Source organism: Papaver somniferum, chromosome 3, assembly GCF_003573695.1.
Source record: "Papaver somniferum cultivar HN1 chromosome 3, ASM357369v1, whole genome shotgun sequence".
NCBI lineage: Eukaryota > Viridiplantae > Streptophyta > Magnoliopsida > Ranunculales > Papaveraceae > Papaver > Papaver somniferum.
This window is the reverse complement of record NC_039360.1, coordinates 214,870,155-214,893,765: the sequence shown is the minus strand read 5'-3', so window position 1 is coordinate 214,893,765 and position 23,611 is coordinate 214,870,155. Positions and strand designations below refer to the sequence as shown.

Below are 23,611 nucleotides of genomic sequence, written 5' to 3'. Positions count from 1 at the left end.
TAGATGAGTCTGCGAAGCCAAAACAGGGAAGATATAGTCGTTCGATTGGATCTAGTTGGGCTAGTTAAGCCGATTGAAGCAACACAGGGAGGTGGAAGTTTACGGGATTCTGAAGGCGATATTGAACGAGGTTTAGTCGGATTCTTCTCTTGGATATGGATTGGTTTAGGCCTGTTTGGATGAACTGGATTTGGTATGGGCTTTGATAACAAGAAAACAGGGATGTTCACGATGATTCTCGTGAAAATAGGAAGAAAGAGATACTCGGGTTTCTCTGTGGTATATTTTTGGAAATTACGTAGGCAGAGGGAAGTGAATATCTGCTTTAGATTTGATCTATCCTAAGAAGAGTTTTGAACAGCTACGATTCAATCAATGACGTGTAACGAAGATTTACAGGGAAGAAAAGTCCGTGACTTTTGGGCGAAGAAAATAGAAATTTACTCGAGTCTTAGGGGTTGTTGTTGGTATCAAAGGAGTTGTGGGAGGTCGAACAAGGGTTATCGAGAGTATGGGGTAGTTTCTGTGAAGAAATTCACGCTGCAAGAGGAGTTGCGGCAGCAGCAGGTGAGGAAGAAGAAGAAGAGTTGCAAAATACATATTAAAAGTGTCGTTTTCTGAAGAACCCTAGCTGAAGAATATTGAACAAATGAAAACAGTCGCGGATACTGTGGCTAAAACTACGACACGATAGACAGTCTTATTTCACAACAGTTTTATTCTTTCTGTTTCAATTGTAACAGCCTCTGTGCAACACCTATAAACTTTGCAATTGAACTGTTTTATTCCTTTTGAGTTTTTTCACCTTTGTAAACACTTTTGAGCCATGAATAAATATTTGGAGCGTATTTTCACCATGTGGAGCTAAACCCCAACACTGGGATGACGAAGGAAGCCAATTCTCATCACTGTGGTAACTCTATTTAATTCCTTTTATATGACTTTTGCATTAATATAATTTGATTTATGATTTTAAATTAATTAGTTGTCATTTAGTTTGATGAGTTATGCTTAGCTTAAGTGTTTTGATAACTCATGCTTACCATTTACAATTAATATTGTATAAAATCCACCTTGGCAAAGATTAAGAGTCAATAATTGTTATTTTTGGAGCTAAAATTGTCTAAGAATTAATATTGAACCATAGTATATGAGTTTGGTGGAATCCCGATTCTCAGTAATCTCTCAATATTGTCATCATCCTTTGTTTTATTTGATAGATCAATTTTATATTTTAAGTCTAAAATCAACTTCACAAGTCCGAGAATCAAACCCTTTTCTTACAACTGTAAAAACTACATCAGTTTTTGGCGCCGCCGACGCGGACTTGCCTTTAAGTTAGGTTTTAGATTTTTTTTTTAGGTTTTTTATGTTAGATTTTAATTTGGGTATTTTTGTTTTTGGTGTGCAAGTTTGCTGGAAGTTAAAAGTGAAAAGTTGGACTTGCCTAAAATAGTACAGAAAATCCAAGATTTTTATTTTTGTTATTTTTGGACTTGTATATATTTTTTTTTTAGTATTGTATTTATAAAAGAAAAAGAACACGCTGCACACACCAATTGCATCGTCAGAATTACCGAATTTAGGAAACCCGTGGAAAAGTAAGCTGAACCCGTGCCTTGGGCCTTATGGGAGTTACCAGCCGAAATTCCACAAGCCTTAGCCTCGTACCTTTAGGTATATTTTGCTGAGGTAGCCCAAGTTTACCTAATTTAGTAAACCATGCATTTGCATGTGCACGTTTTTCTTGCTTCACCAGTATTCTTGATTGTGTATGCGACGTTGGAAACAGGTAGAAGATAGACTTGAGGATAACGACCTTTTTAATTTGAGTCCAAACCGTTACTCGGATTAGGTGGTACTTCTATTTTTGTCGAAATGGTTGATGAAAAGGATGTTGAGGTCCCAGTAAAAACCCTTAGGGATCGTTTGAACTCTTCAAGAGTAGTATGTGACCCAGGTGCAGTTATACCAGCTTCTACGGTCCAATTTGATATTATACCTGAGACTATTGGCATGCTTCGTACCTTTAGGGGGTTAAAGAATGAGAACCCGTATACCCACATAAGAGACTTTGAAATGATTTGTGACACAATAAACTATCCGAATGTCTCTAAAGATGTGCTTAGGTTGCGTTTGTTTCACTTCTCTCTCGATGGAAAAGCCAATGAGTGGTATCATTTTATTCCTTCTTAAACAATTACCACCTGAGATGGTCTTGTAGAGGTATTTGTTAAGAAATTCTACCCACACCATAAGACTGTTGTTGTTCTGCAGTCTATCCAAACCTTTAAGCAGAAATTAGGTGAAAAACTTCATGATTATGTAGAAAGGTTTAGTGAATTGTTATACCAGTGTCCACATCACGACTTTGAAAAATCCCACATGGCCCAAATTTTATATGAGGGCCTTGATAGTGAAACCCATATGCAGGTAGAAACAATTAGCGGTGGAGAATTTACCCATCAAGACCCGGATGAATATTTTGACGAGTTCATCGAGTTAGCTGAGAAAACTAGGCAATGGGATTCAATGAGAGAACCAGAAATACCTAGATTTCCTATCCATAAGGTCGATAGAGTTGATTATGGGTCAGATATTCTTAGGCGTTTAGAGGCCTTAGAAATGAATCAAGGGTCACACCAGGCCAGATATGAAGAGAAATCCCATGCTCTTTATAATAACTCTAGGTTTGAAAACCGTCAGATATTTGATCCATATTCTGAGACTTATAACCCGGGTTGGAGAAACCACCCTAATTTTTCTTGGTCTAAGGGCCAAAGTTAAGGTCAGCCTAGTAGTTCCCAGACTCTCTCGGGTTTTGGGTATACTAAGAACCATTTATGGCCAGATCAGTATCAGAACCTGTCGGAAAAGAAGATCATGAGATTAGAAGAGTCTCTCACCATATTATCTCATAACACTGCAATGTTTAAGCAATCGGTTGAGAAAGGTTTACAGGAAAACTCTCATGCTATTTCCGAGCTAAAAACCCAGGTTAGTCTAATTGCCGAGTCTTTGAAAGAGAGAGAAAAAGATAAGTCTCCTAGTTAACCAATACCTAATCCTAGAGGAATCCACTTGATAACAACCCTTACGAGTGGTAAAACGGTAAACAATAAGGTAGCCATGCTTAATAGTGGACATACTGTAGATCCACCTTTTAGTTCCCAAGATTAGCCCTCGAAGGAGCCACTAACTGAAGAGACCGATAAAATTTCTAGTGATGCCAATGTGGTTCCCGATAGGTATCATTTTGTGCCTAACTCCCCATATCCACAGTTGTTAGCTCCAACAAAGAGAGAGTCGACTTTCAACGAAATACTGGAGATATTTAAGCAGGTAAACATTAACATCCATTTATTAGAAGCAATTAGGCAAATGCCTGCTTATGCCAAGTTCCTTAAGGACCTTTGTATACGAAAGCGTAAGCTTAATGTCCATAAGAAAGCCTTTTTAGCTGGTCAAGTAAGTTCAATCCTTCTGAACCAAACATCCCCTAAGTATAAAGACCCTGGATGCCCCACCATATCTTGTACGATTGATAATCACATGGTTGATAAGGCATTACTTGACTTAGCAGCTAGTGTTAACTTACTTCCTTACCATGTGTACACCCAGCTAGGTCTTGGAGAGTTGAAACCGACAAAAATGACACTACAATTAGCTGATAGGTCAGTCAAAGTACCTCGTGGTATCATAGAGGATGTTCTGATTGAGGTTGATAATTTTTTTTATCCAGTGGATTTTCTTGTTCTAGACACCCAGCCTGTTCAGGACCCTAGAGCTCAAATACCGGTGATTTTAGGTCGCCCATTTTTAGCCACTGCTAATGTTGTCATCAACTTTAGGACCAGACTTATGAACATATCCTTTGGTAATATGACCACTGAACTAAATGTCTTTAATGTCAATAGACAACCTTCTGATGACTTGGAGGAATTGAATATGATTAACACTTTACTTCAGGATCTAATTCAGGTTGGGACGACACTTTATTTGGTAATTCCTTAGATGAATTTGATGAGAAAATTCTCTTAAGTCAGTTAGGTGACCAAACTTTTGAACTAGAAAAATCTCTCGAGTACTTCAAAGACTCTACAGACCCTGAAATTCAAGCCATAGTGCTAGGCCTCACGGAGAATAGTGTTCACCCTAAGTTTGGGGGTAATGATCTAGAAGAAGCTCTTGAGTATTTTAAAGACTCCGAGGGTCCGGAAATTCAAGCAGTAGTTAGAGGTTTGTCTGAGAATAATGATTACCCTAAGTTTGGGGGGTAGTGATGACTACGTATCCCCATTAAAAGTCCTTCACTTTGGAATTGAGCCTAGTATGCCCGAGGTATTACTTGAGTCTCTTACGACTCCACAACCTGATCCTCCTGATACTGTCCGGGAGGAAATCCATCTATTAGGGACCTGTTGTTCGAATGAATTTATTTGTCAAGACACTCATATGAAGCCCAAGTGGGCGCCACAGATAAACCCAGTTGTCTTGCAAGAAATTTTAGATCAAGATGTGATCCGTATGTTCATTTTTCTAATCCGGTGCAATTGTCTCATAATTGTGGCTGTTTTATTTGGTATTGTTGATCCACAGTTGTTTTGACTATTGGTATATGATTATAAAATGTGACTAGCCATTTTGTGGTATTTGATTTCTGGCTGAAGACTTTAAACTTAGCACTTATTGGGAGGTAACCCATGCTCATACAACACGGTAATATCTTTCCTTATCTCTTTTGCTTCAAATGGTAACAATTTCTCCTTGTTAATGCTTTTAATTTTATATTTAGAACATTGAGGACAATGTTAGATTTAAGTTTGGGGGTATGGGAGAAACCTTTTAGTTGCAATAAAAAAAAAACTCCAGAGCCTAGAAATTTATGCCTATTAAGGATTGCACTAACTAATTTAAGTGGATGGAAGCATCTTGGTTGTAGGAGTTGAGGAACCAATCTGATTAGATGGCAACATCTAAAGAGTCTATTCATAAAAGTACAGAGCTCAGGTGTTAGAAATAACATAGTAGTTTCGCCATATCTCGTTGAGTCCTTTTCACTTCTGTTTTTATTTTGTTTTCTTTTTAAAATATGTTTCTCTAAGTGATTAGGTGGGTCTCACGAATCAAGTTGTTACCACTGCTAGGCTGAAATAGAGTGATTGAGATACAAAAAAAAATACAAAAGAAAAGATGAAAAAAAAGATATATATATATTATGAAAAAAAAACTATTTGAGACCAGACCATTAGATCAACCGGAATAAATTCAACAAAGTCGACCACTGGTACCCTTGTATATGCCAGTTGTGTTGACATAGAGTAAGGATTATCAACCTCCGGTTCCCTTGTATATGCCAGTTGTTTGATATTAGTCAGACTAGTATCTCAGTCTATTAGGATAGGTTCATTTTGGCAGTGGCCTTCAGACAGATATGAGAAACACCGTTCACCTAGTCAACATCAAAACCATCTATGTTTTTCTCTATATCCATATCTTAATCTATCCATGTGATTTGTTGACTCCGGATATTGATGTCCATAGTGCGACTATCCGAGTAGAGATCTGTCACTTATATATGAATTTTAGTATGCTTAAATGCAAACTCGCGTACAAAAATTGGAATTTCGCATCAGGGTACTTCCTCCTGTAGTCAATAAGTATGCCAACCAAGGAGATTCTTTAGTACCTTCCAAGTTTTTTCGTAGATAGCTAAAGTCTGGAGTAAAGGTTTTGTGGGTATATCTCTGGTAAGCCCCCCGAGACTATAACTCGGCCACTAGGGCCACCTAGGGGTTTAAAAGCTTGTTGCACATGCTAAGTGCAACCGACGATGCATGCGACAGTGAGTTAGGATTTTCTTGGGACTAGCAAATAATAAGTTTGAGGGTATTTGATAGACGCATTTATGTGTCTATTTTAGTCTCGATTTTCTAATTTTTAGTACCCATTTTTATACTTATTTTGGTGTTTTATGTCTTTGTAAGTATTTTTAGGGAAATAAACATGTATGGAAAAATTGGCTCGAAAAGTTATATTTTCGCTCGTGGGAGAAATTCACTAAAGGCATTCCTCATTTGAATAAGGGGCATCTCATTTACTAAGGGGCACTCCACCACTGTTTGCACCCAAGGTTCGCTATTTACACCCCATGGTTATGGTCACCCGCTGATGGATAAGGGGCATCCACGTTCTTCCCCATTTGAACCATGTTTTGGCGGGAAACTATATTATCACCTGCGTAAATTTGGAAGCGAGTATTGGACGTGATATAAGGAGATTCAATCGCTGGACTTTCTTTAGATGAGTCTGCTAAGAAAAAACAGGGAAGATATAGTCGTTCGATTGGATCCAGTTGGGCTAGTTAAGCCGATTTAAGCAAAACAGGGAGGTGAAAGTTTACGGGATTTTGAAGGCGATATTGAACGAGGTTTAGTCGGATTCTTCTCTTGGATATGGATTGGTTTAGGCCTGTTTGGATGAATTGGATTTGGTATGGGCTTTGATAACAAGAAAACAGGGATGTTCACGATGATTCTCGTGAAAACAGGAAGAAAGAGATACTCGGGTTTCTCTGTGGTATATTTTTGGAAATTACGTAGGCAGAGGGAAGTGAATATCTATTTTAGATTTGTTTCTATCCTAATAAGAGTTTTGACCGGGTTGAGATCGTCTGTGCCACTGCTTGTGTGTGCCCTATGTGCCATACCAATAGAAACACGCCACATCATTCCTCTCATTAACTGGTAATCTCTTTTTTAGTCCATAATTGATTATCTTTCCTAAATGACTGATGTTATATATAGAAAATCTAGTTAGTTAGTTAGTTATCGTTAATGGGAGGAAATATGTGGCGTCATTCTATTGGTGTGGCACATAGGGCACACCCAAGCAGTGGCACAGACGATCTGGACCCGTTTTGACCAGCTACGATTCAATCACGTGTAACGAAGATTTACAGGGAAGAAAAATCCGTGACTTTTGGGCGAAGAAAATAGAAATTTACTCGAGTCTTAGGGGTTGCTGGTATAAAAGGAGTTGTGGGAGGTCGCACAAGGGTTATCGAGAGTATGGGGTAGTTTCTGTGAAGAAAATCACGCTGCAGGAGGAGTTGCAGCAGCAGCAGGTGAGGAAGAAGAAGAAGAGTTGCAGAAGACATATTAAAAGTGTCGTTCTGAAGAACCCTAGCTGAAGAATATTGAACGAACGAAGACAGTCGCGGATTCTGTGGCTAAAACGACGACACCATGGACAGACTTATTTCACAGCAGTTTTATTCGTTCTGTTCCAATTGTAACAGCCTCTCTGCAACACCTATAAACTTTGCGATTGAACTGTTTTATTCCTTTTGAGTTTCTTCACCTTGGTAAACACTTTTGAGCCATGAATAAATATTTGGAGCGTATTTTCACCATGTGGAGCTAAACCCCAACACTGGGATGACGGAGGAAGCCAATTCTCATCATTGTGGTAACTCTATTTAATTCTTTTTTTTTATGACTTTTGCATTAATATAATTTGAATTATGATTTTAAATTAATTAGTTGTCATTTAGTTTGATGAGTTATGCTTAGCTTAAGTATTTTGATAACTTCTGCTTACCATTTACAATTAATGTTTTATAAAATCTACCTTGGTAAAGATTAAGAGTTAATAATTGTTATTTTTGGAGCTAAAATTGTCTAAGAATTAATATTGACCCATAGTATATGAGTTTGGTGGAATCCCGATTCTCAGTAACCTCTCAATATTGTCATCATCCTTTATTTTATTTGCTAGATCAATTTTATATTTTAAGTCTAAAATCAACTTCACAAGTCTGAGAATCAAACTCTTTTCTTACCACTGTAAAAACTACATCAGTAATTCTTCAGCTTCAGCCATATATTCTTCCATTGATATTTTCTGGTTATTGACTACTGTACAAAATAGACTAAACACAAGCAAAAAAAAAACAATCAGAAGTGTTTTGTAATTGTAAGCACTCATCAACATAAGCGACCAATGCTGACAGAAACTTGGAATCTTGCTAGATTCAAGTTAGAACAAAAACTATGCAATCTATTAACAATAATATCTATCATTGATGCATATGTCATAAGTCCATAACAATGATCATGGAGTCGCTGAAATTTAAACAAAAGTGAACGAGACAAAAAGAAACTATGGGAGCGAATGCATACCTAGAAACTCGATGTGCGGCAGAGGTCTCAATAATTGTATATGCACACCTTTAGAAGGGCGTATTTATATAGGTGCTAACTATCACGCATATTTATAGAAGGAGATATTTATAGAAACCTCCTAAAATGGAACCTATTATAAGGATCGGTTCCTGTCCTGTTTATTTGTCATGCTTTCTCGTTGGGCCAATCGACCGGAGGGTCCGGAGGGTTCGTAGGGAGGGAGTCCCTTTTATGACCATTTTTTTGTCAAATGGACCCTAACGAATTTGAATCCATTTAGGTAATTCTTCACCTTTCAACCTTATATGAGATATCAAAAGTTTTCGGATCAAGAACAAAGGAAAAGCAATAACTAAATGTGTTTGTAATTGTATAAGCGCTCATCAACATAAGCTACCAAGTCTTTCATGCTAATCAAATTATATAAACATGACTTCCCCGTTTAATTGCGGTTTTTACTTGCATGTGACTTGACTAAGAGCATGTTTGTTTTTTTCTGGATCTGATTCGGACAGAGTCAGATCGTTTGTTTTTATTTTGAGTCAGATTTGACTCGCGTTCTGAGTCAGACCTAACCCCTGACTCGGACCCATTTGAGACGGGCAATAAAATACCCCCGACTCATGAGTCTGACTCAAAAAAGCAAACATATTAAGTCAAATCAAGATGAATCAGGTGATTTCAGTCGGATTCAGACGAGTCAGGTGAGTCAGAAGAAAACAAACATACTCTAACCAATTTCTCGAAGGTGAAGGAAAAAAAAGCCTTGAATTGCCTATATCTGCGTTAGAACAGAAACTATACAAATGATCAACAATAATGATTATTCACTAAACCACATATTTGTTGCTTAGAGGAATGATAACTTGATGGATCGCACTACAAGGTTCATCATGTCAGTAGTTAAAAATTAAGCCATGCATGTTAGTACGAACTATGAACTAATTCCAGACTGCGCACTGTGAAGTTTTGGTGAAGTTTTGGTGAAGTTTCATAAAATTTTGATTCAAAAAAATGCACAGAGCTGCGCACTGTGCTTTTACAGGGGAGACGATAAAAATCGTTAAAAGTTAGCAGTATTATAACACTGGACTTCTCGGCCGACTTGACCCCTAATTTATAACCAATCAACAAAAAAGATAAAAGAATATTTGGTTCCAGTGTGACAATACAATTGATCACTGAATTTTGATAAAAAGAGAACGGTAAAAGCAAAACGATGGAGCGGATGCATACCTAGAAACATAAACTCGATTTACGGCAGAGGTCTTGACTCTTGATAATAGTAGAATGTTTAGCTTTGGATTATTTATAGGTGAATATTGGGCCTTACTCCCCTGGGCAGACTCAGCCAGTTGGACAGCCCACTGCTGATCCAGATCCAACCTGGCACCGCACGGGATACCAACCAAAGGATCTGAAAAGGGACCGCAGTCTGAAATTTCTTTTTTTTTTTGATGCAAAAGTAGTTTATTTATTAATAGAGTTAAGAGTTTACATTGTAGTCCATATCAATCCACTCTTTTACATCATGAGGAAGAACAGATTGATATGTAAAAGATGACTTAGATGTTCTAACTTTCTTTGCTAGCTTATCAGCAACACCATTTGCATCTCTTTTAACAGAGATACATTTCCACTCATCTAATTTTCCTAACAGGTATCTAATGTCTAAGATAAAATGCTTATTCATCCAATGAACATAAGATGTTTGCTCATTGATTGACTTAACTACTACCTCACTATCACTCTTAAAAACTGTTTTATTATAGTTTCCATTGCTTGCAAAAGTAACAGCTGCTAGCATAGCTCTGCACTCCAGTTCCTCCACTTCTATTCCTTTCTTCATTCCTCCATCAAAGTACTCCCCTTGGACTCCAATGCAGGTACGTGCAAAATCCCTAACAAATAGTCCAATGCCTCCTTGAGAATTAAACCGCATAAATGAAGAATCTAAATTGATTTTTTAAAATCCAGGATCAGGGGGCTTCCATCTTTGAACCTGTGAGTGAACATTGTGACTGTTTCAACTATGATTATTCAAAACAGTGAGATTATTAATCCCTGCAACTGAAATATCCCTGTTGGGATTTTTATTCTGAAAATTTTTAGTGCATCTAGATCCAAATCATCCATGAAGTAACCATAAGAGTTTTGTTTATATCATCCCTTGTAATACCAGAGCCAAAAACTAGCTCAGCACCTACTGAGAACCAAGAGATGACCCAGTTCCTAAAGGAGCCATGCTGTGTTAAAGCTGTGCTCACATTTATATTAACTGCTAACCAAACAGATCTTGCATAAGGATAATCTAAAAAGAGATGATCACAAGATTCAATTACATGGTTACATAAGGTACAATGAGTTTCAATGCCAGTCTTATAGCTAGAAAGCTTGTCTCTAGTAGGAATGATATTCCTAATGCATTTCCAAGCAAAAAATTTTACTTTATGAGGGAGTTGAACTTTCCAAAGAGATTTTCAAACCTGAGTTGGGATTGTAACGGAACCTGCACTAATGTTAGTTCCTTTATTCAACACATTGTAGACACTTTTAACACTAAATTGACCCTTTCTATCAGCTGAAATTTCTAAATTGGTTGCCAGGAGACCAAGGGTACAGGATATGGTAATGCAATTCATCACCGTCTGTACTATTATACCCACCGACGGTTTAAGTCTGTCTTTTTGTTTATATTTCACAACAACAACAAAAAATGTGAATAACCCTTTCCGAGTTGGAACAACAATCTTTAATGATCGAATGGTAGATTAATGATAAACAAATGGAACGAACAGATAATTAGGCAAATTCGATGTAATTAACATGAGAAATTTATAACATGAAAACAGCCAACTACATAGATAAACTCACCATTTTGCATTTCAACATCCAACAAAAACAGTTTGTTGGGGATAAGCAAAACCCAAAGCGGTGATGCATATATGAAACCAACATCATAAAACAAGCAGAAAATAATGTTTCCAACTTCAAATAGCCTAGTAACTTTCTTAGCAGTTAATAACATTCCAAACACATCGCTTGAACCTCCAACTTCTCGCCTTCTTTACGATTATCTTTACCGAACTCCTTTTCTATAAAACGCGATTGTCAGAAACTCTTTTGCCGATCACTTGATTATCATAACCCGTGCAGACAAAATACATGAGATTTTGAGCAGTTAGCCCCAAGAAATTTCCTGCTGCCAGTGCGATGACACATAACGAGATGATCAAAACCCTGACTATGATGTTCATATCACAGAGCATAATGTGTGCAATACAAACGAATACGTCAGTAAGCAAGTGGAGCGCTACAAGAATAGTTTACTCTTCTTCACGACTGCTGAACCGTATGTATTCGGTTCAAGAACACAAAGAAAGATGATAGCTATGATGAGGAGGGATACCAGGACATAATTAGTTTTTGGTGCCTTACGAATCACAGTAACAAGAAGTGTAATCAGAGCAGTAACAGCCAAGTAAGCTGTGTGGATCAGGAAAATGAGGGGTAAGGCATGGAGAAAGGTGATTGCAAGACGTTTGAAGGTATGAGGAATAGCGGAAAGAACAGAAATGGAAGACGAGGGTTTGGATACATGAAGATATGCTATGGTGAAAGTCATAGCAGAGGTAGACAAAAGATAGAAGGTGGAGAAGAGAACAAGGTAGAGACAGACATGGATAGATTTGCTAACGAGTTTATGATGAAGGAATTTCTGATAAGAAATTAAGTACTCGGGTGATGATTTGTAATATAGATCCCATGTAAAGTAAGCGACTACGAATCGAGTATTAGCTTCAAACAAGAGTTGGAATAACGAGAGAGGGAGAATGAGAATTAAGAATACCAATAAGAATTTTGTTGGAGATGCTTTCACTGTGATTTTAACTCTCACTAATTCTTTGATAATTTTCCGTGCATTCAAGAACCCAAGATATCCAAACAACTCCATTGATGTCAGCTAGCTTTCACTGTTAATGATAAGAGTGCAGAGGGAAGATTTGTTTATCTAGTGGATTCTAGTGAAGGAATTTACAAGGAAGCTTCTTGCAGCTAGACTTAGTTTTCTCAAAGACCTAGTGATGCATAAATTGAGGTCTTTTTTGTAGGAGTGCAGATCATTTTCATCTAGAATCACCTACCTTAAAATCATTAAGTGAGGTCTTAAAGTCCAATTGGTGGCTTTTATAGAAGTTACTGGCCTCAGTATTCTTAAAGTTGAGTCATAGAAATGTAATTAAGCTCAGTTCTCCTCCACTAGGACCACTACAGAACAAGTTGTAAAGCTCTCAAGTCAAAATTTTTGCATTTTTTGCAACAATAACACTCTGCAATCTGATGTCTATATATGTGCTAGGAGCACCTAACACCAACTACTACTACTAAGTTTACAGGTAAAGACATTCTGCATTTAAAACTACTTTAATTTCTGATCTCTTAAATTCTAGCTGGCCGTTCATTACACAACAAGAAGGCTGGTTCTATTGATCCTACAGTGAAACCTAAAGCTTGTTTGTATTTGTTTTTAGTCTGATGAATTGATGATGTGCAGTGGCATATGATGTGTACATCTCAGATAAAAGACATGAGAAAAACAATATTCTAAGATGCTTGAGTTTTGTTCCCTTCAGCCGTCCAATACAAGGCAGCTGACCTTATGGGGCATATAACGACTACAAGAATCGATATAAACCACCTTGTATAGGCGGAGGCATTGCCATGCTCGTAGAAGGGATGTGAACCTAGGAGAAGGCATATATGATACTCTGCACCATGCCTGCTAGCATCTCTCCTGTTCCTCTATAATGGTTTCGTTTTCCTCCTAGTCCTCTATCACAATTTCAAAACTGAATCAACAAAAAGAGGAAGATAGTTGTATATCAAAGAAAACAAAAACAAAGAATGTGCAGTGAACCAAATATCTAGTCTTAGTTGATTTAATTTGTGCTTTCAATCTCTGGCAGAAGACTTCTCTTGCTGCCCTTCTGCAAAAGAATTTCACGGGATCCATTTAAGGATTAAAAATTTAAGCTTCAGAGAGGCAAGTCTTACATCGCATAAAATGAGCAAAACTCACAAATTGCAGGATGTTTTCTTTCTTCTTGCTATTTCAAGTAGTAAGCCGACTAGGCTAATGTTTCATTTTCAAACAGACATAAAGAGAATCTATTTGCTTGAACACTTGCATTTGTTTCGACCTCACCGGCAAACCATGCATGCCCAGAATCTCTGATACGGTTCTTCGCCTTGTATACTTGCTGTTTCTCTCTTCGCCAGAAGACTTGGTAACCCTCTTTCACCAACATATTTGGTTTCCCAGAACCATCACTTACAGAGCTTCAAATTCTTGAAAAATGAGGAAACAACAGACTTTGGGTATGGTTTCGTAGCGAGACAAGTTGGAAAGTTTTCTGGTTGTTCAATCCAAAGCTTGTGAGCAATGCCATTGGTTGTTAGTTTCTGCGATAGGTTTTGTATTTGGGTCTCTCCCTTAACCTCCAAAGTTACCTGCAAAGTACACAGAATTGCAAATTCAGTGATTTCCTTTGACAATATTACAACCTTCTCAACATACATAATAGAAGTTCAAAACCAATAAATGCATTTGACCACTGTGATAAACACCACAACAACCGCCATAATTTACAAGTCTTGAAACAGATCCACCATTTTTTTCTCCACGACAATTTACATAATTCAAAGATCACTCTCCCAGTAAATCCTTCCTCAAGTCATTTTAATGCAGGTGTAAGCAAGTATGATAATGCGTTATATTGTATATGAGCTAAAAACTTCAAGGGTTTCAGAATTTTTGATTGATATTCAGTATATGAGGACTCAATCTCTGCCCATACATTAATTCAATCCATGGGTCACTCCCATTCTACGTCGCAGACAGGTGTAACATAAGTGTAAGAACAAGTAGTTGTGTGGAAACAATACCTACAGGATTTTGACCTAAACCAAATCCTAATCATGATTCAATAACCGCGAGAACAGCAAGATTATAAACCCAAAACAAAGAAGTTAGTAAAAGAAAAAAGTGATTTGGATTTTACCTTATGCATCGAATCAATATTGTCAGGGGAACAATAATCAATGGTATGAGCATCATCTTTGTTAGACCAAATTGCAGCAACAGAAGCATGACAACCTTGTGTTACCACACTACCTAATGGCCATGAATCAATTAAATCTCTTCTGAGTACTACATACTGAACAACAACATCGGAAGTTGGCTTCTTTTCTTCAACAGTATTTACTGTTTCAGAAGGAATAGAGATTGATTCTTTATCAGAGACACTACTCATTTTAGTTGATGAGACGTTTCTGAGAAAAACAGTGGCTCTAGATTTTAGGAATGGATAGAAAACCCTAGATTTGATTAGGGTTGCGGATGAGGAGGTAATGGTGGGAGGAGAGAAACAAGATGAGAGCTGTGAAATTAACATCTTTAAACAGGGAAGGAAAGAGCAAGCAAGAAAACGGGAACAGAGATGGATATTTACACCCCAATAGAGTTGACGATCATTCTTACACTCCAAACACACTTTAACGTACCCAATTTTTTTTTCCTTCAAGAGTGTCTCCCATGCAAGGGGTCAAGGTCATCTCCAATACAAGGAGTCAAGGTCATCCTACGTGGAGGTCATATTTACACCTTTTTACTTGTAGTCATTGTTAATTGACAAAAAATGACAGAAGGCGAAACTTTTTAGCTAAAATTGATCTCCAATCCTCGAGGTCTTATTCAACACTTTTTATTTAAATTTAGAGGCAAAATGGTGATGTGGATCTATGATCTAAGGTCCCGAAGAAAGTCTAATTTAGACTTTTTATACCACAAGACTTATACTGCAATTTTCTCCTTTATCCCCACTTAGTCATGTCATCACTTTTTATGACCTTGACATTTACATTGGAGATGAAATTGTGGTATAAAAAGTCTTAAACCATATGTGACATGCTTTTTTAAGACCTTAACCCCTTACATTGGAGATGCTCTAATGGCTAGAATCACAAAATCAAAAAAATTTAAATTATTGATCACTATCCTTTGCATTATGAATTCCAGGCGTATAAGTTGGGACATATGGACCGTGTAAAAATAAATATTTACACAAGACTTATACTGCAATTTTCAGATCGAAGAACCTGTAAAATTTGTAATTTTTAATTGTAGTAGTATGTTGTTGGATCTTAGCTTGTTAGGCTTCCAACTAGTTAATATAATATTCTTTATCCAATAATAATGTATAATAAAATAAATTTGGAATTATTATTGTCTTCTAATTTTAAATTATTTTTCCTTTTTTGCTTTGAATTTTAATTGTAACAAAATCAATTTTTCTCACTCAATTCATCGGCTAGATTCATTCACACCTTCACAATCTTAATCATAACATTTTAATCATTTAGACCTTCACCACATAATTTCACAACTAAAATAAAGATTATAGAACCAATTATTATTTTCATAGTCTTTACCACCTTTACAACCTTTCTCAAAACCCTAATACTAATAGTATTCGAAATATCAAACATACTATTTCTAACATCGAGAGCATAAAGACATAATTACAACAAGTACTACCGAGATTCTTTTTACAATCGAAAAGCTTATAAGTTTCTTCGACAATCTTATCAACACCAACCGGTTAAACTTTCTTGAAAAATCATGAATTTCTACATGGTTTAATTAACTTGTGAAAAACCAAAACGATCATCTTTTTTCATGCCTAACAATATAATCATTAACAAGCGTTAACGAAGAACCCTATTATTGGGGCTTGAATTTTTTGGAATTTGGGGGCTTTATATGATATCTAACATCCTTAAGGGAGATAAGGGGGACCTAATTTTTATGGAAAGTCAAATATACCGTTGATCATTATTATACCTAAAATCAAAACCAAATCAAATTTCAAAACCAAAATTAATTCACCAAACCCTTTTTCTTGTTCTTCTTCTTCTCAAATTCAAACAAAACCTTGAATTCTTTTTTTATCAAATCGCCATCGATTTTCAAAAGTGTTTATTAAGATTTATTCTCAATATGAAAAGATCAGGGATGATTTGGATTATCATAGACTTGTTATGATTCTATTGTCTATGAAGGTGTTGAACCACAAATTGAAGATTGAAGATTCGGTGAATGAATCTATCCAAACACCATTAAATCCTCCAGGATGCTAAGAATTCAAAAACCCACCATTTATTTTCCCTTTAAATTGGTTTAATAGGTAAGATTGAAGAATTTAGGGATTAGGAAAATCGGTTCTGGGAGGATTACGACTAGGAGTTCTTTTCGACCTAGCCGTAAATGTGACGCAACGGTTGGGACACAGAACTCCCAACCATAAAGTATCTATCACGGTTGGGAATTTTCTAGCGTTTAATCTTTCTGTATCTGTAGAAAACAAGAAAATTTTCTTAAAATAAGATAGGAATTCCTAACCGTAACTCTAGTTTCCCAGCCGTTATACTAGTTTCCCAGCCATGAAGTTTTGTGTCGGTCGGGTTGGAAAGTTTTCCCATCCATGAAGTTCAATGTCGGTCGGGTTGGAAAGTTTTCCCACCCGTGAAGTTTTTTGTCGGTCGAGTTGGAAAGTTTTCCAAACCGTGAAGTTTTATGTCGGTTGGGTAGGAAAATTTCCCCAGCCGTCGGCTGACAAACGAATGGGTTGTGTATTGCTTCCTAACCTTAATGGTCTGAATGAAATTTTAGTATTTCGTTATTCTTATATAATTGTGTCAGTTTTAGTAACCAAGAAGGGAAAGACCATACATTTTTCACTGAAACGAAAAGGAATACATATTTCATAGCATAAACTTTAAAAAAAAAAATCATTACATAGCAAACATGGGTCTTAATAATAGTGGAAGAAGTCAGCGTAGGATACTTTCTTCCAAGACATGATAACAATCATGAAGTTCAAACTTCTTGCCATGGACATCCTCATAATCAACTTCGGCCATCTCCTACTGAAAAAACAAAACAATTTTAAGTTGGTTCTACATAAAACAATTTTTGATGGGCCAATTATTGACAAACTTACTCTTTGTGCACGTGCCATATTGAGATTGTTTATCTTTACGACGTCCATTTCGTCTTTGAAGGCTTCCAATTGTGGAAAGAGCTGCTCGAATCTTTTCTAAATGAGTTTCATCGATCTTCCATTACGATTTCCGTCTAACGCCACAAAAACAATACGCACACGATTCCAAAAAGAATCGGAGGTTTCATCTATGTAAACTAGAATAACATGCATGCGCGATGTGCCTGCCGTTCCGTTCGTTCTGTAATTTTGTTATTATGTGTAGTAGTCAACAGTCAAAATCAACACTCGGTCAATGCTCATTGCCAAGTGGTGCAAACTCATTTCAAGCTAATCTGCAAAAAATAATTACAAGTAAACACAAACTTTCTAATTTAATAATTTTTCTATCACAAATATCCTTTTACATCAAGAATGTGTATTCGTAAACGGAAACACTTCTTCATATACAACATTTTTTTTCGTATATGTTCCTTTTTTTTGTTTCTACGGTGCCTTTAATCACTAATACTTTCGTGAATTTGTATGCGATGCCCCTGCCGTTTTGTTAGGAAAAAAAAAACTGAACTCTTCGTTCAACAATCTTTGAAAATAAATTGCAATTCGACAAAAAGAAAAAAAACGCTGCAACAATTGCACTGAAAAGAGTGCAAAATTTTCTAATTTTTTTTTATCATTTTCTTGCTTCACTTGGATGAAACAATTGTACTGAAATTTCCATCTGCAAACACCATGTCAGAGTGTTCCTCGTAACTTGTAAAACAAAAGAATTGTTATTCTTATTAAAGTTTCCGGTGTAGCTTCGGTGGTTCTAGAAAAGTAATATTTGCAAGCATACACCATTATATTAGCAAAGCCTATAAACCTATAATAATACAATATGTGGCACTTTAATCTCTAAAATGCAAGAACATGTATAGTAAGGCAAAAACCATTCAACATGTTCAAGTCAAGTACTTCAATTTTACTAAGATGGATCTCTAAGACGGGTTTACTATACAATTATAGAGCACATGTTGGATGGTGAAATTCCATTTACTTCGATAATTTGTTCATGGGCTGATGGTCATCAATAATTTACGATATCTAGCGGATGGCCAGAGTTTGGAACCCATGAAATGAACACATTGATTATTTTCATAAACACTGACCTTATTATTCAAACATTGTATGCATTGTAGGGTGTGCAGCCATTTCTATCGCATTTCACAGACGATGGTGATGGCATTGAATTTGTTTAGATTATTACCGTTGCATTCCATGTAGACAAAATGAAACCAAAGAGTATCGACAACCATAATCCAAGGGAACCCATGCATTCAAGTTTAATTACCAAATGACCGAATTTAACTACCAAATGAGGTACTACCATTTGGTTTAATTTAAGCTTTTATTTATAGGGGCGACGACCGCCAAATTGAAATTACCGTCCATATAGTTATTGAAGATTTGATAGTTGCAGTTACTTTAAACATATTAGACGCAAATTTATAAATCCCATCGCCAGAAACATGACTCTAGAAATGGTGCGATAATCATCATCAGGCATGAAATATAAAGCACTATCTGGCAATTTTCAGGAAATTCAATCCCGCAACTTAGGACATTCTACACTGTCGACACCAATCTCACATTGTGGTTCTATTCTAATGTAATAATCATCACCATACTACCACCCTTTAATTCAGTCTAACACGTGCATATATGCAATTTGTAATCAGCTAAATTGAGACATTGTCATATTCACTATTTGGCAAATTCAACCTTAATTCAACTAAGTTGAGACATTCTACTCTATCGATACCTTAATGCTAGTACACTGATCTATTGATGATGTTCCAAGCACACTAAACTGTCTACTTATTGAATCTGAATTTTGGTTTGTAATAAGAGTGCAGAAGTATTGGTTCCTCAAAGTCAGATTCAATAAGATATCAGCAGCTGTGAACTTGCCACTAAAATTGAACTTTTAACATGTTTTTTGTATTAGGAAAATTAACAAACAGTTGAAGTTCACGAATTATGTTGTTCGGTATTTCTTGAAAAATTGCCAATCTAACTAGTAACTAAACCAATCATTTCATGAAAATCCATTCAAAATTAAAGGTTAAATTTTATGAAAACCCGCTCTATCTAAAGTCACTAACCTGTACCTCGCTTATGTTCTTATTCAGGAATTCTATCAAGAATGATGAAGGTAAAAACTAAAAACAAAAATAAACACAGTGTAAGCCTTAACTATTACGAAATTGAACCATACCTTATGAAAAAGGAGTTTAAGCAATACATATTGAAATTGAACATAATTACGTACCTATGCAAGTCTAATTGGAGGAGGAAAAAGAGGTAAGAATTAGATGGAGATTGAAATTGGGGGTTTAAGTCCCCAATTCCAATCGGGAAATGGGGTTTGCTTCAAAGCACGATTAAATCCTAATTTAGTAACGAAATCAGGTGAAAGAAACCCCTAATTTGAAAAGTAAATCAGGTGTAACAATCTGTTTACACATAAGTTGAAATGCTGTGTTAGGGAATTTTCTTTTTCGTTGTGAAACACTGTGTTAGTGATCCGATGTAGATTTTAGAACGAAGAAGAATTAGAATGGAAGTCTTTGTTATAATAGTGCCCTTAGATATTCAAATATTTACATGTTGTACCAACTATGACGGATTTTAAATGAAGGGTAGCTTAGTAATTTCTGGAGACGTCCAGACCAATTTGGGGCTTCACCAAACAAAGGAGTCTTTTATTTACGAGGAGTGGGATCCATTGACATGGTTATATTGACATAATCTTCACATTTTAGCGCCATTTTTTTCATTGATCTCAATCGTCAATGAATTTGAAGCTAATTATTTGGTGACATGTTCCTCATTTAAAACTCTACATTACTACCGAAAATGAGAGTATTCCGAAATACGAAACTGCATCATCCACAAATTTTATTTTCAACCGTTAATCTTCAACGGTTAATATTCAAAATCGTAGATGGTGGTTTTATACATCTCAGAATGCTCTCATTTTTGGTTGGAATGTAGAGACTTATAAGAAGAACATGTTACCAAAAAATTAGCTTCAGATTCATTGCCGGTTGGGATCAGTAAAAAAAACTATATCCATGTCAACGGATTATGTCAATATAACCATGTCAACGGATCCTATCCCTTCTTTATATTAGTATAAGATGTTAACATCTTCATAATGTTTTACTACTGTGAGCCAGGTCCTGACGATCACAACATTCTCTTCGGTAGTGTACGGAGTAACCATGTTTCTTCCTTTTTTTTAGCAACAATTGTGAGAGAGACAGAGAGAGAGAGAGTGTGTTTTTTGCACAAATTCTTAGTTGGTGAAAAAACTAGCCGTTCGAAAAAAAACTCAACGCATTAACTCAATGCAGTTGGATAATTATGGCCAGGAAAAATAAAATCTTCTGTCTGATATGCGGGTTACGGCTTGGTATTTCCATGTTTGCCGGCCGTAAATCTGAACTTTCCCAGAAGTTTTTTTTTAAGGAACGACTAGTTTTTTCAAAAACTAGCCATTGGGAATGACCTTCTCTAACTAAGAACTTGTGCAAAAAACACTCTCTCCCCCTCTCTCTCTCTCAATTGTTGCAAAAAAATGAAGAAACATGGTTACTCCATACACTACCGAAGAAGATATAGCAATCGTTAGAGAGACGCTCACGGTGAGAAAGCATGACGAAAAGCAAGGTATTAATGTGAGAGAAAGTGATGATTCTCAATGGAACCGTATATTTATGGTCTTTGTGGCCATAAATGGTAATCAAAATGGAAGATCGATGAACCAAATAAAGGATATGTTCAATGAGATCTACCTAGAAATGGAAGTTTTTAGGATGCAATTGGCACGGGTGAAGGAGATGAGTCCCGAAATGTCCTTTTTCAATAGAGTGAATATGTGCAAATGTTGTCTAATCAAGGAAGTTTTGAATAAATACTAACTTTACTTTGATTTGTTTTCAGGTCGTCTGGGCTCTTGCCCGTTACCAACCTATTAGTCGCAAAGAATTTGAGTATGAGAAATGCTATTGGATCACCAGAGAGTTTATTGAGATTTACAACCAACCTTGACTATTTAAGTGTATTACTCCATGTTTTATTTTTTGCATTTGGGTATAACTATTGAATGTAACGTGGCCTAGCCAAAGTATGTAATGGTAACATTATGAATTGATGAATGGAAAGTGAAAAACTTGATCGATTACGACAACAAAATTTACAAAACCAACCATAGTAACGGCTGGGTTTACCAGCCGTAAGTATCCGTAATTATGGAAATCGCAGTTAACGACCAGAATATCCTGCCATAACCTGTCAAATCCTAACCGAAAAACCAGCTTCCAAACCGATACCGCAATTACGGTTGGGAAACTTTAGGAATCCAGCCGATATGGCGTTTACAGTTCGGTCGTGGTCCGTTATTCAAACCGTAAATTTGAATTTTCAGTTTTTACGGTCAAAACGTCTAGGTCGTTTTGCATTAAAACCTGGCCGAAAATACTTGAAAAAAATATGAAATTATTTCTTTTGAGAAATGGAACAAACATAAAACAAAATAGACCAAAATGGTTTTTCATTCATTGAATCGGAAAAGCATACATATTTCATTACATTGATAAGATAGATCATAACAATTAAAATAAACCCTTATACGTATCGGTTAAACTCATAGGTAGTATTTTCTAAGATGCGATAACTATCATTTTGTTGAAACTCTTTCCCATGAACTGCCTCGTATTGGCGGTGAGCCCTCGACCACTATAGAAACAAATACGATATGTTAGAGAATGTTTGATAGTGTTACTCAAAACGATTTCTAATGAAACAACCTATTAAAAAACTTACTCTTATCACACTTGGCATTGTGGGATTGGCTTCCTTTTGGTATTTCATTTCCTTGGAAATCTTCGCATTCTTGAAAGACTTTCTCGAATCTCTCCTTAACACTTGCCAAAATTCTTCCATTACGATTTCCGTTTAGTGCAACAAAAACTATGAAAACACGGTTCCAAAAAGACAAGGATGTTTGATCTACGTCAATGTCTAGATCTTCATCATGTTGTCTAACCGTCTCCCATGATCTAACAATAGCAAAATCTTCTTCATTGGTGTTGGGAGTCATCATAGTGTTTTTTCTTCTTTTTTTGGATGAGAAATAGATGAGAATGAATATGAGAGCTTATAATTAGGATTTGGGTGAGAAAGAGATGATAGAATGGTCCCATTTTATAGGGTTTAATGACATAACGGTTAATATTTTTTGAAAACTAGCCATTTAGTTTAAAAATAGAAGTCAACCAATGTATTTAATGCATTGGTTGAGAGTGTTCAGGCCTAAAAACAACTACGTGGATACCATTTACGGTTGGGTTTGCAGCCGTGATTGAGACACATGTGTCTCTAGATAAGTATTCAGCCAGGAGTTCATACTAACCCAGTCTTAAATTCGTATTACGGCCAAAAGTTCTTACTAACCCAGCCGTGCATGTCTATTACGGCCTGAAGTCCTTAAATTATGAACCGTAAAGCTTTATAATGGCTGGGACGACAACATTTTCCCAGCCGAAATCCGTAAAAAACTCAATTTTTTTTCAGTTCCTAACAGCTTTGAATGAATCAAAATTTGTAATGGGGGCTGATTACAAGGTTTTCTAGACTAGTTTCAGGATAGGTTTCATCGGTTTTTCTTCAAAGTTTTCAAAAAAGTTCTTCAAAATCATCCTTCTTCTAAATCAAAAAAAGAAAGAAAAGGTTTTGATTCTCAAAGAATTAATCACTAAATTAGTATAATCCATTTACTAATCGTGATTAGTTTACTTAATTATCACTAATCACATCGATGTATATTGGGTATTATGTAAAATGGATGATAAAGGGTTAAGAAAACCACTGTTTCATGACCCACTAAGCCCCCAAAAACCAATCCCCTCTAGAACCCCAATAACAGAGTTCGAAATTTCACGAAATTACCCTGATAACCTATGTGGTTTTCAAAACCACAAGTTATACTCACAAGACCCTTATGATGCTTTTGTGATGATTACTGGGAATCATCGTCATTTTCATAATCTTCACGATAGACTCAATATTATCAATCTTGTTGCAGCTTAAGGAAGTTGCATATCCATACCCCTCCTTGATCTCCTTGGTCCATGTTGGTATCATTACTTACATATTCATCATCCTCCTCTTCCAAATCCTCAATTGGATTCCCATCAACATCAAGCCCCTCAATCTCTTCCCCATGAAAGTCCACATTCAATGGGTCTTGCAAAGATTTGAGGAATGTCTTTCCCTGCTAGCTACTCTCTATAAAAAGTATCACAAACCTTAATT

General features: G+C 36.2%; 3 protein-coding genes and 1 long non-coding RNA gene across 4 annotated transcripts; all 4 read right to left on the bottom strand.

Annotated features, from left to right (window-relative positions):
• Window positions 1-9,672: 9,672 nt before the first annotated feature.
• On the bottom strand, window positions 9,673-10,128 carry LOC113360629. Its single transcript, XM_026604120.1, has one exon. It carries the CDS (start codon window positions 10,126-10,128, stop codon window positions 9,673-9,675), a length of 456 nt encoding a protein of 151 aa, XP_026459905.1.
• Window positions 10,129-13,121: 2,993 nt separating this feature from the next.
• LOC113362100 (putative peptidyl-tRNA hydrolase PTRHD1) lies at window positions 13,122-14,638 on the bottom strand. Its single transcript, XM_026605088.1, has 2 exons — window positions 14,249-14,638; window positions 13,122-13,697 (listed from the first exon to the last, which is right to left on the bottom strand). The coding sequence occupies exons 1-2, from the start codon at window positions 14,498-14,500 to the stop codon at window positions 13,515-13,517; spliced, it is 435 nt and encodes a 144-aa protein (XP_026460873.1). The 5' UTR covers window positions 14,501-14,638; the 3' UTR covers window positions 13,122-13,514.
• A 2,315-nt stretch (window positions 14,639-16,953) lies between these two features.
• On the bottom strand, window positions 16,954-19,782 carry LOC113362099. The gene is made up of 4 exons (XR_003365547.1): window positions 19,563-19,782; window positions 19,396-19,452; window positions 17,249-17,583; window positions 16,954-17,174 (listed from the first exon to the last, which is right to left on the bottom strand). It is a non-coding gene; the product is annotated as an uncharacterized LOC113362099 (long non-coding RNA).
• A 2,093-nt stretch (window positions 19,783-21,875) lies between these two features.
• LOC113362098 lies at window positions 21,876-22,449 on the bottom strand. The gene is made up of 2 exons (XM_026605087.1): window positions 22,121-22,449; window positions 21,876-22,033 (listed from the first exon to the last, which is right to left on the bottom strand). The coding sequence occupies exons 1-2, from the start codon at window positions 22,398-22,400 to the stop codon at window positions 21,975-21,977; spliced, it is 339 nt and encodes a 112-aa protein (XP_026460872.1). The 5' UTR covers window positions 22,401-22,449; the 3' UTR covers window positions 21,876-21,974.
• Between the last annotated feature and the right edge of the window lie 1,162 nt (window positions 22,450-23,611).

Coding starts and splice junctions, on each gene's coding strand:
- LOC113360629 (XM_026604120.1), bottom strand. CDS start 10,128: ATGCGGTTTAATTCTCAAGGAGGCATTGGACTATTTGTTAGGGATTTT.
- LOC113362100 (XM_026605088.1), bottom strand. CDS start 14,500: ATGAGTAGTGTCTCTGATAAAGAATCAATCTCTATTCCTTCTGAAACA. Junction 13,698..14,248: donor ATATTGATTCGATGCATAAG/GTAAAATCCAAA, acceptor TGTACTTTGCAG/GTAACTTTGGAGGTTAAGGG.
- LOC113362098 (XM_026605087.1), bottom strand. CDS start 22,400: ATGATGACTCCCAACACCAATGAAGAAGATTTTGCTATTGTTAGATCA. Junction 22,034..22,120: donor CAATGCCAAGTGTGATAAGA/GTAAGTTTTTTA, acceptor TTGTTTCTATAG/TGGTCGAGGGCTCACCGCCA.